At 37.7% G+C, this 15,591-nt stretch overlaps 1 protein-coding gene across 4 annotated transcripts in view; it reads right to left on the reverse strand.

Moving 5' to 3' along the window:
• atp8a1 (ATPase phospholipid transporting 8A1) overlaps positions 1-15,591 on the reverse strand; it is a 129,541-nt gene that overhangs the window by 6,248 nt on the left and 107,702 nt on the right. For all 4 annotated transcript variants that reach the window (XM_081382036.1, XM_081382037.1, XM_081382034.1 and 1 more), the window contains 5 exons: positions 12,118-12,196; positions 10,227-10,288; positions 9,890-9,946; positions 8,953-9,060; positions 363-451 (listed from right to left, as the gene is read on the reverse strand). In XM_081382036.1, coding sequence (XP_081238162.1) covers positions 363-451; positions 8,953-9,060; positions 9,890-9,946; positions 10,227-10,288; positions 12,118-12,196 — 395 coding nt within the window. The remainder of the gene's footprint in view (positions 1-362; positions 452-8,952; positions 9,061-9,889; positions 9,947-10,226; positions 10,289-12,117; positions 12,197-15,591) is intronic.

The raw sequence follows: 15,591 nt of genomic DNA on the forward strand, positions 1-15,591 counted from the left end.
AGTCTGGACTGAATTCAGTGTGCAGATAGCAATTTCTTTGTTTGTTTGCAATGACTTTTTTGGCTCTATGCACATGAAGCAAAAGGATTTTTTGTATTAATTTGGAGCCAACAATTTCTTCTAGTTTACCATTTCATTTTAGTAATTGCACTCATTTTTGTCTACTGTTTGCAACCCTTATGAGAAAAGACTTGCAGCCTGCCAGTTGATACTAAGCATGAATAGTAAGCATTTTAAATAATCCATCAATGCTTTTAACATTTTATACATGAGAAAAAATGCTGGTCTTCTTAATAACAACCTCTGGTGACCATTTAGGAAGTTAAGGGTTGCATGGCTGGCACTGAAGAAACTCAACTCACACTTTGTAGGCCACATCAAACACCAGAGAGGTGATGGGAATAAAGATCAGACCCATCCAGAACACTCCTGAACTGAACATCATGTCTGCCTGAAAAACACACACACACACACACACACACACACACACACACACACACACACACACACACACACACACACACACACACACACACACACACACACACACACACACACACACACATGAGAAAGAGCACCAACAGACAGAATCTGTGACTGATTTCTAAACTTACAACCGTTTAGCTGGACTCACAACATCAGTACTAAGAGCTCAGCTTTCAACCACCAATCTGACCAAAACTTATTAGATGTAATCTAGCTAAGGGTTGTTGGATTGTGAAGTCATCCTGGTACACTTTAAAAATGTATGTGTGACAGATGAGAAGCCAGACAGACAAGAAAGGAGGAATGGGAGGCAGATGAGAATGGCAGTCAGCTAAAGCACTGATCTCAACTGTTAACTGCTAATGGTACTACCCAGATCACCTTTCTAAAACCCTGCTCCCAAATGATGACCTGACCTGTCAGAATGCCTTTGCTTCATATGATACATGGGAGGCAGTGGAGTAAGATGTCACCATATTTTTAAAAAGGGCTCATCATACACAGCTGTGTGTGACTGACAGAAAAAAAATTGCATGTCAACGTAAACCGATTTAAAATAAAATAAACAGTTTGGGGTCAGTACAAAATTTTTTTAAAAGAAATTAATACTTTTATTAAGTAAATTTCAGTAAAGAAATTTATAATTTTACAAAAGATTTATATCTCAAACATAGCTTTTCAAAGAATCCTGAAGAATTTTTTTCCAAAGCATACTTATAGTATTATATCATTTCATATATAACCATACGTTATATAAGCTTTCTTTCAAATTTAAGCTGATAGCAGAGATCCTAAATATAATTAAGCATTTTAGTATAAAAAAAGAAGACATCTTACTTCATTCTCCCCTATGGGTGTGTGACAATATGAAACACATATGAAAGTAAATCTAAAGAAATACACTAAAATCACTGCATAGATACCAACACAAATAGTTCAAAGTGCCTAATGTTTCTGCTAAACTATTTTAACCTGGGCTGAGAATAAGTGGTTAGGATTTTTTTTTTTTTGCAGGCCATTATGTGTGTCATATTAAAGAAAAAAAATGGATGAACTCAGGTATGCATAAACAGCACTATCTGTTATCACATTCAAGATTACCGGATGTTACCATCATAAGTCTTAGAAAGCACTGCATGGTACTAAGTGCAAAACTCAGACACATAAGTCTTCATTACTTGAATCAGTTCATAGCTGGAGCAGGATAAATTTCCAGAAAATTCCAAATTGGAACAGAATAAACTCGTTATCTAAAAAATTTCCACAACCAAAACAAATGAATCCTAATCGAGAGCCAAAGCAAGGCAGTATCAGAACACTCATCTGCCAAAATATACCCATGAATTAAATAAACAAGCAGCGAAGAGATTTATCAGACTTAGGCTGGGTGATACCGAGACAATCAGTGAGGTAATGATATTAAGGTCTTCAAAGACATCAATCTCTCAGATAATTAAAACATTTTGAGGACAGTGTGTCTTTACATTGTAAAACATCTTAACAGAGAGAGAGAGAGAGAGAGAGAGAGAGAGAGAGAGAGAGAGAGAGAGAGAGAGAGAGAGAGAGAGAGAGAGAGAGAGAGAGAGAGAGAGAGAGAGAGAGAGAGAGAGAGAGAGAGAGAGAGAGAGAGAGAGAGAGAGAGAGAGAGAGAGAGAGAGAGAGAGAGAGAGAGAGAGAGAGAGAGAGAGAGAGAGAGAGAGAGAGAGAGAGAGAGAGAGAGAGAGAGAAAGGGTTCTCTGTGGTTCCACAGGGTCTGATTCACAAGACAGGGATACTCTGGCGTAGGCTAGTGGGGTGTGAGATGCAGTCGTTTGCGCTTATCCTGTTTGCTTTGGCCCAGCTGTGTTGAAAATACCTGTCATTAAATGTCAAAGAGCACCGATCCACCCCCTTGCAATGCTATTCTAAATACGTGGTTGCGCCACTTGTCTAAACTCGGCGCTCCAAGACAAATCATCTTCCTGTAATCTAAACCAGTAAAGGCCCCAGCACAAAGCCGAGAGGCACACCTGCCTGCAGCAATCTACCAAAGTTTCAGGTGTTCCCAAATTAGCTAATCTACTCACTATTACAGGAAAATAGACTTTGATGTCTAACAAAACATCAGGGATGCAGGAAATCTCAAATGACTGGAAATCAAAATGGCTTCCTCCACCCTACTAATGTCATCTTTGACCCTGAATGAAACAAGTGTTCTGTGTTGCCAAGAGGAATTAGAGAAAATTGTGCATGGGTGAAAAGATATTCATGTCGTGCTGAAATCCAACAGTCCCAGAGGTAACATGTAATTTTCTCTTTGATAATAGCAGTTTAATCATTTTCATTGGAGGCCAATGCATCGAACAAACAGACAAGATCTGAAGGGCTCAAAGACATTAAGTATGAACAAAACAGTGTTCATCCCAACAGTGGGAATTATTAACTATATAAGTAAAAGGTCAAACTTCATTAATGTTTTCCTGTTAAGTTGTGTGTATTATAAATACTCTTAAAAATCAACAAATGGAATCATTACACCACTAACTGTACAATTTAAAATGATAAAGTGAACTTTGAAACATTTTCATGCAGTATGTTTTTTTTCAACAATTTCTATGGAACAAATAGAACCAATTCTGGAACAAATACAAAAAATCCAGCAGGCTTTGGGAGCGTGCAGGCCGTAGGCGTATTTTTAGGGCAGAATAATAAACCGCAGTGGCCTATTCTCGACTGGCAGTCAAGGGTATCCGCATCGACTATTTTGACAGGACATTGACTCCCACTGTGTCTGCCGGACACATTCTCAAACAAACATGCACACATCATGCAACTTCGCTGTAGGAAAAACCCAGTTTAAGCTGGTAGCTGTGTTACATCTACGTTCTATCTGGCCATTAGCAAGCCACCATGTTAAAAAAAAAAACAGCTTAAATTGGTAGGACTTTGTTTTTAGCTGGTCCAAGCTGGTAAACCATCTAGGACCAGCAACAAATCCAGTGCTTCTAAACAGTTAAAAACTTAAGCTTAAGTTAATTCCAGAAGGACTCCCCTCTTTAGCCTTAAAAACAATATGCATGTAAAATATTAAGTATGCAAATGCTCAATTGTGCAAAAATATGGACACAGGTTCCCATCATTTGCCAAAAGCAATCAAAGCACTGAATGTGTTCTCCAAAGCTGGCATGTGTGCTATCTGAAGGGTTTTTACAGCCAAAGGTACCACTGAATGGGATTAGATGATCATGTTACCCTGTTGGATTTGGCCATATTGTAAATGCAACTTGGACAAAAACTGATGCTAAATGGGAATCAGACACAAACAAACTCATTATAAGCACACACTGTAAATAAGTTGACATGTACACAAACCTTCATTCAATTGCTCTGTCAGAAGTACACACTAACAGACCATTTAAAATCTTCAATCAGGTCTTTCAAAACCTGAAAGCAAACGTTGACAGATTCTATTAGCGCTTAAAACAGGGGAACTGAATCTGGCTGTTTATCATTCAGTCCCACGTGGTGACTTCCTCTGGTGATTGACGGGATGGATTAACTATGCCTGGGTGCACTAATCAGTGGTGCTGTGAAACAGCAGAGTTTGGCTGCTCATGCCTGCCAGTGATAATGTTGGCCCAAGAATGTTAATACCACCCATTGTGATGGTAAATATGAGATGAGAACAATTCAGACATGGTCATTCACCCTCAGACTGGCCCTTTAGCTTTAGGGACTAAATACTAACGCCTGAGCCAAGCCGACTTTATCCACGTTCACACACACAAAGTCATGTGCAAGAAGAATACAGAATGCCTTTTCTCCCAAAAACTAAATATTCCACTTGCAATTAATTCAAAAATGCTTTTAATATAAGCCAAGTCAGTCAAAAAGTCTAATGTCAACTTGTGTATATAAACAACTGAATTGCAAATGTTCTATCAATGTTCCTCTGGATGGTTTGTGGTTTTGAATGTGTAGAGCAAAGTCCCAATGGACCAGATGGTGAAATACACGGCTGGATTCCCATCTAAATGTTTGTGGTATTTGAAAGAGAGAGAGAGGAAAAAGAGAAAAAGAGGGAGAAGAAAAGCAAGAAAGAGATATCTAATTCCAATAGGGCCTGCAAATACACCAATTCTTGGCTGCTGTCATCTCAAAGCATAAGGGATGGAAGTATTTACATCACAAGGTCTTTGAGAGTCCAGTATGGAAAACACGCCCTAATATCCAGGAAATTTAGGAAAAAAAAAATACATAATACAAAGAACTCAAATAAACGAACATTGGCATGCGCTCAGAGTGTGTAGAAAATTAGTCACTCGGTTGGGGGAGAACCATTTATTCACAGCACACACACACACACGTTGGGTTTCCATGTTTTACGGGGATTTTCCATTGACAATGATTTTTTTTTACTGTACAACCTGTATATTCTGTCCCCTGACCCTAAACCTACCCATCACAGAAAACTTTCAGATTTTTTCATTTAAAACAAACCCCCATAATTCTGTATGATTTATAAGTTGTTTTACTCATTGGGAGCAAAACACTTCCCCACAAGGTCAAAAACTGGACATTTGGTCCCCACAACATAGGGTTAACCAGGTTAAAAAGTTTGAAAAAGAGCAGATGGGCTCACACACACATACACACAGTTTCCAGTAAGCAGTGTAACAAGAGCAGCAGTAGTTTTATCTGCTGATAGGGAGAGTGAGGCTCTAAAGGTGAAATTTCGTACATCAAAGAGAGTGGAACAAGATGAATGGCCTGTCTCACACAGATACCAGGTGCACTTGAATAAAACAGACCTGTCTGCTGCATTCAATGGAAGAAAGGAGAGGAATGCACCACAGAACACCTTCAATGCAGCTACATCTAACAGTTACATCGCGTCTCTGACATCTAAAGATTTTTTATGCATCGTTGTAGGGCTTTTTTTTTTTATACGCTGCGACTTTCTTTCGAGTGTTATCTAAATCCTACACGCCTTTGGACGCAGGATGTTATGCGCGTCTGTTCAGAAGTGCATTCATGACATGGCTGGCTGAACGTGTGTGTTTTTAACAGGTGTGTGAAATGAGGAGAGCTTTGTAATGGCAGGGGGGTGATAGTTGGTTAATCGGCAGGCTCTTGATGTCGAGCACAGTATCTTAAGTTGACTTGAGTGGGACATGGTGTGATAAGACTGTCTGAACTACTGCAGCAGAGTATTAGATCACAAGTATATTGTTAACATTTATTATTTGAGGATGTACAGCAACTCGGTTTTACTAAACCGACTACAGAGAGCAGCCCGGAGACATGAGATGCTGTCAATGATGTCATGAACGGTGCAAAAAATATGTCCCACACTTTCATGGTTTGTCTCGGTCTCTGGGCGGCACTTGGTTCATTTAAGAAGTTTCAGAGCAGTTCAGACCATCTCAAAGGTCTGTGGTTTGATTCTCTAATAACATTACAAACCCCAGGTTAACTTTATTGTCACATTTTTGGGAAACTACAAATACATTTTTTTTAAATTAGACAATGCAGGCCCTAAAACTAAATTGTAGTCGTTTTTAAAAAATTGTTAATTGCTCCAGTAAGCGCTACTTAAATATGCATACTTTGCATTTCTCATTACTCCAAACCATTTGACGATACAATTTTACTAAAAATAAATACATTTAAAAATGATTTACAGTTTTAGCCAGCCAAATTAAAATTAGTTTCTATATTTAATTGTCCCAAGGAAGTCAGTTTCCTATCCAAAAAAGAACTACAATGGTACTATGATGGTACTGGTAAAATAAATAAAACACATTAATTCAGCAAGGATGTATTCAAATAATCAAAAGTGACAGTAGACACATTTATAAAAAAATTTTTTTTAAATAAATGATATTCTTCTAAACTTTTTATTCATAAAAGAATCCAGTTTTTTTATCAGTTTCCACAAAAATATTTAACAGCATAACTATTTTCTACACTTATATTATATTATATTGATTTCTGAAGGATCATTTGACACTGAAGACTGGAGTAATGATGATTAAAAATCAGCTTTGCATCACAGTAATACATTACTATATGGATAAAAATACAATTCAAATAGAAAACAGGTATGTTAAACTGTAAAAATGTATTTCACAATATTAATGTCTTGCATTTTTGGTCAAATAAATGCAGCCTTGGTGAGCATAAGAAACTTCTTTTAAGAACATTAAAAAAAATCCTATTGGCCCCAAATTTTTTAACGATACTATACCATAATACTTGATTCATATACTATGGTATTTTTATGGTACTCCAAGGCACTTTAAAACAATACCTTTGGTATATGTCCAAATAATGCGTGATATTTTAGCGACAATTCAGCTAAATAGGTTTAACAGTGTGGCATGTCGTTTATTCATTTTCCTATTTCTTAGTCTTTCTCTTCAGCCCTTCAGGGAGCTGTGGCAGCAGTCAGAGATGGCTGTGAGGTGGCCCAGAGTTCAGGTGTGTTCAGGTGCGCCCTCTCTCAGGTGTCCCCCGTGCTCTGGTGTAGTGCTGTTGCTATGGTTCCCCTCGGCATTGAGTTACCCTGAGCCTCTGGGGTCTGATCTACTCTACTACCCTACATGCAGAGGGAAAGAGCTGATAAAAGAGCCCACTTGACTGGCTATTCAGGACGGGTGTGCAGGACACATGTGAGAGGGAGAGGCTACTGTTTCACAAAGCCAGATGCCAGGATAAAAAACGTTTGAATTTGAGAGTATGTAGACAACGGCGACAACGGCAACAACGTGTGCGAACAGAGTGTCCAGATTGTGTATAAATAAATGACAAAAATAAACAAAAAACATATAAAACTATTATAAACACATAAGTGTTCTGTCTGGAATCCAGGACTCTTTTCTCGCACAAGCAGATGTTGATGTTTTCATAGTGCTCTGTGAGGACAGGTGACACAAATAGGGCTTATTAGACCCCATTAGGAGATTATGAGGTGAGAAAAGAGCCGAGACCTGTGGTGCCCCGAGGCCTGACGGAGGTGTAGAGTTTCCAGCCCCCTGTTCACCCTAATGAACACACACAAACTCTTAATGCTCAGATTATGACACAGATAGTGTAGAGCCCCAGGCCAGAGAGAGGGTGGTCTGTGCGTGTTTTAAATCACCTGACACATCCAAGAGCCCCAAGGGTGAGGATGGGCTGTGTGTGTGTTTTTTATAGCTTAGCTATATTTATAAAAAATATTTTTTTAATTAAAAATAATTAAAAAGGTGTGTGTGTGTGGGGGGGGTGGGGGGTGTATGTAATAAAATACATTAAAAAAAGAAAGAGCAAAGAAAAAAGTTGTTCATAAAATAAACAAATAAGGACATCCAAATTATTAGTCAAATTATAATTAATTTACTATAATAATTAAAAGCAATAAAAAACATCAAAACAGATTTATTTGTTTGAGATTAGCAGGATAAATGTTAAAATGTGTGTCTGTTTCTTAACTTGCAGTATTTTTTTTGACAAATATGCTGTAAATGCATCCCAAAAATTAGCTAAAACTTACTAAAGGCCCTGATATACTTCAAGTGAAATCGAAGAACGAACTGATGTAACGTAATTTCGAACAAAATCAGGCTGAAACGAAGTTCGTTTGGAGTTAGTTTTAGGAGTTCGAAACAGCTTGGCAAAGCGAAATTTCCGGAAATGTTCGCTCCGGCTGCTAAAAACCTTTGTACTACCATTGGTTCATGACGATTACATAATAGGTCGGTGTGCGTGGAAGCTCCCCATTCTTTCACGTGAAAATCTTTTAGTTCATTTGGCCTGTTCAGTCGGTCAAGGTCAGACGTCCGTGAGTGAAAACATGAACACACTGGAGAGCTGCTTTACAGTAGAAAATGAAGTTGTACTTCTGATGAAACGAGACACTGACATTATTTTTCATGTTTAATACGGTAAAGCTGCTTGTTTTTAAGCTACCTGTTGTATACATAGATACATAAATAAACGTGACATGACTACTGGAGTGCTGTATCAGATGCTTTTCTAATGCTTAAGAATGCTTTATTATTGAAAGAGGAAAGCGCAAACATAAAAAGGGGACATTAATAAACATCCACTTCCATTCAAAAGTTTGAAGTCTTTTTTTTAAGGCTGCATTTATTTGAGCAAAACCACAGTAAAAATATTGTAAAATATTGTTACAGTATTAATATATTAAATTAAAACTATTTATTATATATTAGAATATTTGTTAATATGTAATTTATTCCTGTGATGGCAAAGATGAATTTTCAGCATCATTACTCCAGTCTACAGTGTCTCACAATTCTTCTAATATGCTGATTTGGTCCTCAAGAAACATTTTTTTATCAATTTTGAAAACAGAGTAGTGATAAGTCATATTTTTGGAGAAACCTTTATACATTTTATCAGCATTCTTTCTTAGATTAATTTTTAAGAGTAGGTTTGTAGAGTTTTTGTTGTCGCTTGTACTGTACTGTACGGTCTTACCTCTCCTGACATATCCGGGGCAAGAGGAATCAGAGGCCACAGGGAGGAGTAGATGCCAAAGAAGACTACCCACAATCCAATGCTGCCCCAGATGGCAATGTGGCTGAACTATAAGTCAGAAAAGATTAGAGAAAACAGTGATTTGACGAGAGACATCATTCTGCTGATGATAATGCCTGACACTCAGACAGTACAAAACCTCATCTGAGTGATGCATTATAATTTTAGACGAGTAACATACATAACAAAAACCTTTAACACACATGAATTTTACATGAACACATGCTAAATCGCATGTGTGCACATATGGGAGCATGTTACACCCATGTGTTTTTGTTTAATCACACGATCATCAAGCATTTGAGGCTTGAAATTTGCACATGTGAAACATTGGTACCACATGTGAATGTTCCAAAACCACACAAACATCATGTGATTTTGTGAAAATTACACTTGCAAAATACAGTGCAGTGAAAAAGACCTTTTCGCATTTGAATTGTGCACATTTTTTACATGCATGTGGTCAGATTGTAAATGCAACTACATTTGGTTAAAAAAGATGCATGAAAAAGCATGCAAATACTGCATTACGATGACATCATTGCTTTTGATTACATTTTATGCTGAGTTTTTGCCTTGCAAGCACTGTAATAATAGTAATACAATATCTAATAGTAATACAATTTCAGCACTGCATTATAATTGCATATCTGAATAAATGCTTTTATTAGTGATGCAACATGACATCATCGTTTAATTCTCTGAACTTTTCCATGACATCAGCGACAGAAGAAAAGGGTGAGTGAGAGGAGTGAGAAGGGGTGGAGGAGTGTGTTTCTACTGATAGATGGACAATGAAGTGAAAGGAAATGGGAGGACACAGTGAAATGGGACAGAAAAGAGAGAGAGGGATGGAAAGAGTCATCCAAACGCTCACCATGGTCCAGGACGACGTCTCCAGCCCAGCCTTCAGACACACCGTGATCACAACAAACTGTGAGAGAGAGAGAGAGAGACAGGTTCTTATCTGAGTTTGCATACACACAGAAACAGATTAGATTATAAAGACCCAAGACCTAATGAGAGACAGTCGGTTGACAGGAACTTCCAAACAGTGTGCATAAAAAGTTGGCAAAAAGGGAGTGAAAATCCTCAGTGCAGCCAGACTCAGCACAGAAGGAACATTTCACAGCAGGACAACCGGGACAAAGTGTCAGGCGACGGGCAGGACACAGAGGTGCTTTGTGAGGATCTGAGGGCCCAAATGCACTTACTGTATAAACCATGTTGCCTAAGAGGAGATAGTCTGGTGTCTTTCCGTTTCCAAAGACGGTATCTGTGAGGAGAATCAACAAGAAAGCTTTTAGAGTGAAGGATCACATGCTAACACACATACGTACATACACAGGTCAGTGGGGCGGTGCTAGATAATACTCCATTAAGATGTTGAGCTCAAGAGGACTCTAACGCTCACGTTTAAAGACAAGAATACCAGAAAAAGACAGTTTACATTAAAAGAAAAAACAAAAAGAAAAATATTATGCAACAAATGCTATTGATGGTGTGTTTTTTTCTTTAATATTGGTTAGAATTTAAATGTAGATTTTTTTTTTAATTCTCTTCAAAACTTTTATTCCCATTTAGGGTCAGATCCATGGTCTAGTGGAGCTGTGATGCTGATGTGGGTTATGCAATATTTCCCATTTCCACCTCTTTCTCTCTATTTCCCATACTCAGTGGCAAAAAGCCAAAAAAGCTTTTATGCAAGTTTAATCGGTACCAACAAGCTTGTAACGAACTCATCCTTCTCACATGACACACCTGTGCTCCAATGGTCATGTGAATAAAAGGTAATGGCGGGTGTAAAAGGAGCTAATGACAGCTGTATACAGAGGTTTTCGAGGATTTCCCCAAATCATTGAGGATTAATTGACCGTAGAGACAAGCTTGGTTTTCTAGAGTTTTTAGGATGATAGTTTTTGGCTCGTGCTAACTGCTTCAGCAAACATCTCTCGATTAAATAGTAAAAGTTGCTTAAAATCTGGGAAACTCATATACAAAAGTGCACACATGCCAGTGTGGTTTATTGCAGGAGCATTAGTCATTCTTTGATTGTAAGTGAGAGCGGATGATCCAAAACCATCAGCACTCTGGCACAGCGAAACACAACGGACACCACATGTGGATCAGGAAAGGGTGTGTGTGTGTGTGTGTGTGTGTGTGTGTGTGTGTGTGTGTGGTGCTGACAGTCTGTCAGTCAGAGAGAGTCTCCTGTGCTTTGTTTAAAGAGCAGGTCTGATTCTGACTGTGTGGTCCTGAAGTCAGCCAGATATTTGTGCTGACACACACACACTCGGTTCACATACTTGACATACTCATTTATACATGCTTACACTTACGAAGACATGTAAAGACCATAAAGCAATTTATTAAATTATATTAAAAAAAGAAAAAAAGAAAGAATGAAAATGGTCTCATTATTTACTGTCAAGCTTTGAAATGACAAAAAAAAAAACACACCATATATGTAGTCCATATGACTTGAAAGCTACAACAATCCAAGCCTTTGAAAGTGTATGATAGATTTGGGGGAATTTAAAGACCAGAAATATAAGTAATTGACTAAAAATAACGACATCTGTCCTAGCTCTCTTTTGCACATTCGCAAGAGGAATAGTGATTTGTGAGTCATACTGTTGAGTTGAATCTTTAAATGAATCAGCGGATCACTTTCACGAAACCTATGAATGATTTGTTCTCAATCCAGACTGATCTAGTTCTCAAGTTTAACAAGCAACCTTTTTTTGAAGCTTAACAGCCCTATCCCTCATTCCTTTTCATTACAGTATATTAATAATCAGAATATTTTTTAAAACCGCTGCTTTTGGCTTTTAGGGAAGAATTTCAGACAAGATAGCAATGACATAAGTAACTGATGTCAGAGAACTTTCACTTTTGCATGAACTATTACTAAGTGAGTATGTGGATATGGAGAAAGAGTGTAAATGTGTGTGTGTGTGTATAGGAGCGAATGATCTTGAGATATTCATGGTGGCCAATGAGAAGTAATTAAGCTGAAGCGAGAGTAGGCCAGTCTTTCACCATGACACCCACTGACCTAAAAAAAAAAAAAACTAAAAGTAGTGTGAGTGTGTGTGCGCTTACCATGCTGGAAGGCCTTGAGGGGGAACCAGAAGAGAATGACTGAGTGAAACAGGCCGTTCAGACAATGAGCCCAGAAGACCTGCAGCAGAGTGGAGGAGGGAAAAAAAGAGAGGCATGAGAAAGACGATGGCCACCCTAACCCTGTCGGTGACCCCTGACCCTGGGCCTTTGTGCACTCTCAGCGCTAGGCTAAGTGGAAGGTTTGTCAGGCCTCCCTACTCAATGGCTACCCCGCTGACAGACACTTTGTATATCCTGTGAGTGTGGAGAGACCAAGAAAGAGGGAGAGGAAGGCACGCCAACTATATGAGAGATGTCAGTAAGGGGTGTTTTTCCGCCATCCCTTCTTTTTCCCAGCAGTTAGTTGCCTCATCGAATTTCCCCAATCGTTCCTTTGTGAGTTACGAAAAAAACCCAAATCCTTCATGGATACTTTTAGTACAAACACAGACAAGTTTAAGAAATTAAGATGTATGAGTGTGTCGCTACAGTGCATGGTTATTTGGGAGCATGGAAAAACTATCGCTTACACAGGTACGACATGAAGTCTTTGAGTGTCCGCGTCTGTATACATGGGCGTGTGGACTTTGGATGTGCCATTTAAACAAATATCCTCCTCCACAACCGCCTTGTTTTGAATTTACATTATGCAAAGACATGGCCAATCAAAACACTAATGGGCGATGTAGCATGAAACAGCCGTGAAATGAAATCAAGCACGTCACAGGTCTAGTTTCCAAACCCCGTATTTTTTCCCCCCAGCGTTGCTCTTTTCACCTCTGAAAAGACGGAGACTGTTCACTGCCCAGAGACACAACAGATTATTCCCATATTTATAAGTAAAACAGCATAATATTTGTTCTGAGAGAAAGTCAGCGGTATTAAAAGGTCAATTTCATTTTAAAATTGATTCACTAAAAAATAAATAAAAACAAAATTTCTCCATATGAATTTTTTTATTTATTGTAATGAACCAATTTGCATGGCAGTGAGGTCCAATTTATGAATTAATTAATCCTTTTAACTAGTAATTTTTAATTCAAATAAAAATGATTCAGTTGCTAAAAAGGAATAGTTCTATAAAAAACAAGTTGTTAACGGTATCACTTTATTTGTATGGTCCCTTTTAAACATTCTGTTGACTATAAGTAACTTTGCAACTACATGTCAACTAACTCTCATTAGAGTATTAGTAGACTGTCTGCTTAATATCTGCTAACTCTTTATTTTGATGGTCCTCCAACAGACAATCTACTGACTATAAGTAACTTGCAAGTACATGTCAACTTAGTCTAACCCTAACCCTACAATCTACTAATACTCTAAAGTTAGTAGACATGTACTTGCAAGTTACTTATAGTCAACAGAATGTGTTAAAGGGACCATCAAAATAAAGTGAAACTATGTCAAATTCTACACTAATGTCCCTCCAACACTGTATTATTTCTATAAGGACTTTTAAAAAACTCATATAATTGTTTTATGTGAGGAACTACAGACTTAATTATTTAATCACCAACACAAATTTAATTTTTAAGTGATTAACTATTATTTTAAAATCACTGTAAAGGAGAAGTAACATTTAATAGAATAAGTATTTTGCAACAAATGTTAAATAAACAATCCTGTGGACAAATGGGAACGTTAACAAGTTACTCAAACAAATTAAATATCTCACACAGTTCATTCAAAAGTTTGGGATCTGTAAATCTCTTGTGCTCACCAAGACTGCATTTGTTTGATGAAAAATACCGTAAGAAAAAGAGTAATGTTGTGAAATATAATAATTTATGTGATGGCAAAGCTGAATTTTCCAGCAGCCATTGCTTCAGTCACAAGGTGTAACCCTAAGCCTAGCAGAAAAGTACTGATTAAAAATACTGAATTTCAAAATCTGTAAGTTAAAGGTGCCCTAGAATGTGAAATTGAATTTATCTTGGCATAGTTAAATAACAAGAGTTCAGTACATGGACATGACATACAGTGAGTCTCAAACACCATAGTTTTCTCTTTCTTATTTAAATCTCGTTTTTGAAAAACACCCCTGAAAAACAGGCGAATCTCCACATAACACCAACTGTGACGCAACAGTTGGGATCATTAATATGTACGCCTCTAAAAATTTGCATAAGCCAGCCCATGCTCAGTGCCAGGCGAAACTGCACAGCCGAATCATCGGAAGTTCTGCAGGTGAAGAAACAAGCGAGGATCATAGAGAAAATGGCAGATCTATCTATAATCTATCTATAATCTATCTGTAATCGGATACCGCGCTACAGTTTAATTCGAAGTTGCTAGTTGCTCTGCCCATTTCACCGCGGACTGTTTTTCTAACCTGGCACAATATCAAGCAGCCAGGCTTCTCTCGGCGTCTCAAACGGACGAAGGGGGCAATTTCAACTAACGTTATATTCCCGCAAGCGGTAAGTAGTGATTTTATTAACGATAATTTACACTGTGTTATCTAGATCCAGCGCGATATTGTTTTTTCCTCGAGAGACATCGTGGCTTGCAGACGAGCGAACGAAGCATGGCAGTTGTTCAGTGTTTGGATGTAACTACAAATGAACACAAAAATATTTTTTTAGCTCCTTCATCCGAGCCTCTGGAGAACCAGTGGGTTATGTGAATTTCTGATGTGTAATTGTTCAAGTCCAGACAGATAATCTTTCTCTCAAAGTCGTTCAACACTGTTTATGCATCAGTAAATCGCGTTGCAGTGATAAGATCTTCATTCACGCGATCGACAGGCTGTCATCTGCTCAATGCTGGAATAGATCTAAATACTTAAAAAAATTATCATGATTCGTTAATCCCGATAGCTGTAAATAGTAAAAACGTATAATCGCTGTAATAGTAAATGTTTTCCAGATAGCTCTACATGTAATGCCAGATATTTCATATGCAAGCATGTCAGCCAATCACAGCAGTGGGCGTTTACACTGAAGTCTCACAGCAGACACGCCCCTTCAAACAGAGTGTCCAGATCAGGGTATGAAATCAGGCTAGGAAATATGCCTTTTATTTCTAAATTATAACAAATTTTGATCTAATAAACATACTAACATTATAAGGGCACCCCAGGAAACATTATAAAATAATAAAATAATCCATTCTACAGCACCTTTAACATTCATTTTCTTTTTGCGCTAACACCCAGGGGCGTGTCTAGAGTATTTTCAGTGGGGGGGCCATGCTGGGGCACTGCCTCCAAACAGGGTGGCCGCCAGTGACCAAAAAAAAAAAAAAAAAGCTAAACTCTACAGTATATTACGTAAATCCTATTGATATTATTATGTTTTTTTTTTTAACTTGAATAAAGTTACTTGTAAACAAATGTAGTAATAAAGCACATTTTTGATTAATTTAGTTTTTTGTCATCCCTGTATATATCCATTAAGTTAAATTTGACAGCCAGTGTTTATTATTTTTAGTGTTTCCATAAAACTAACAAGTTTATAAAATAAAAGCAAT

The sequence above is a fragment of the Scardinius erythrophthalmus genome (assembly GCF_964197995.2).
Source record: "Scardinius erythrophthalmus genome assembly, chromosome: 13".
In the NCBI taxonomy this organism is placed as follows: domain Eukaryota; kingdom Metazoa; phylum Chordata; class Actinopteri; order Cypriniformes; family Leuciscidae; genus Scardinius; species Scardinius erythrophthalmus.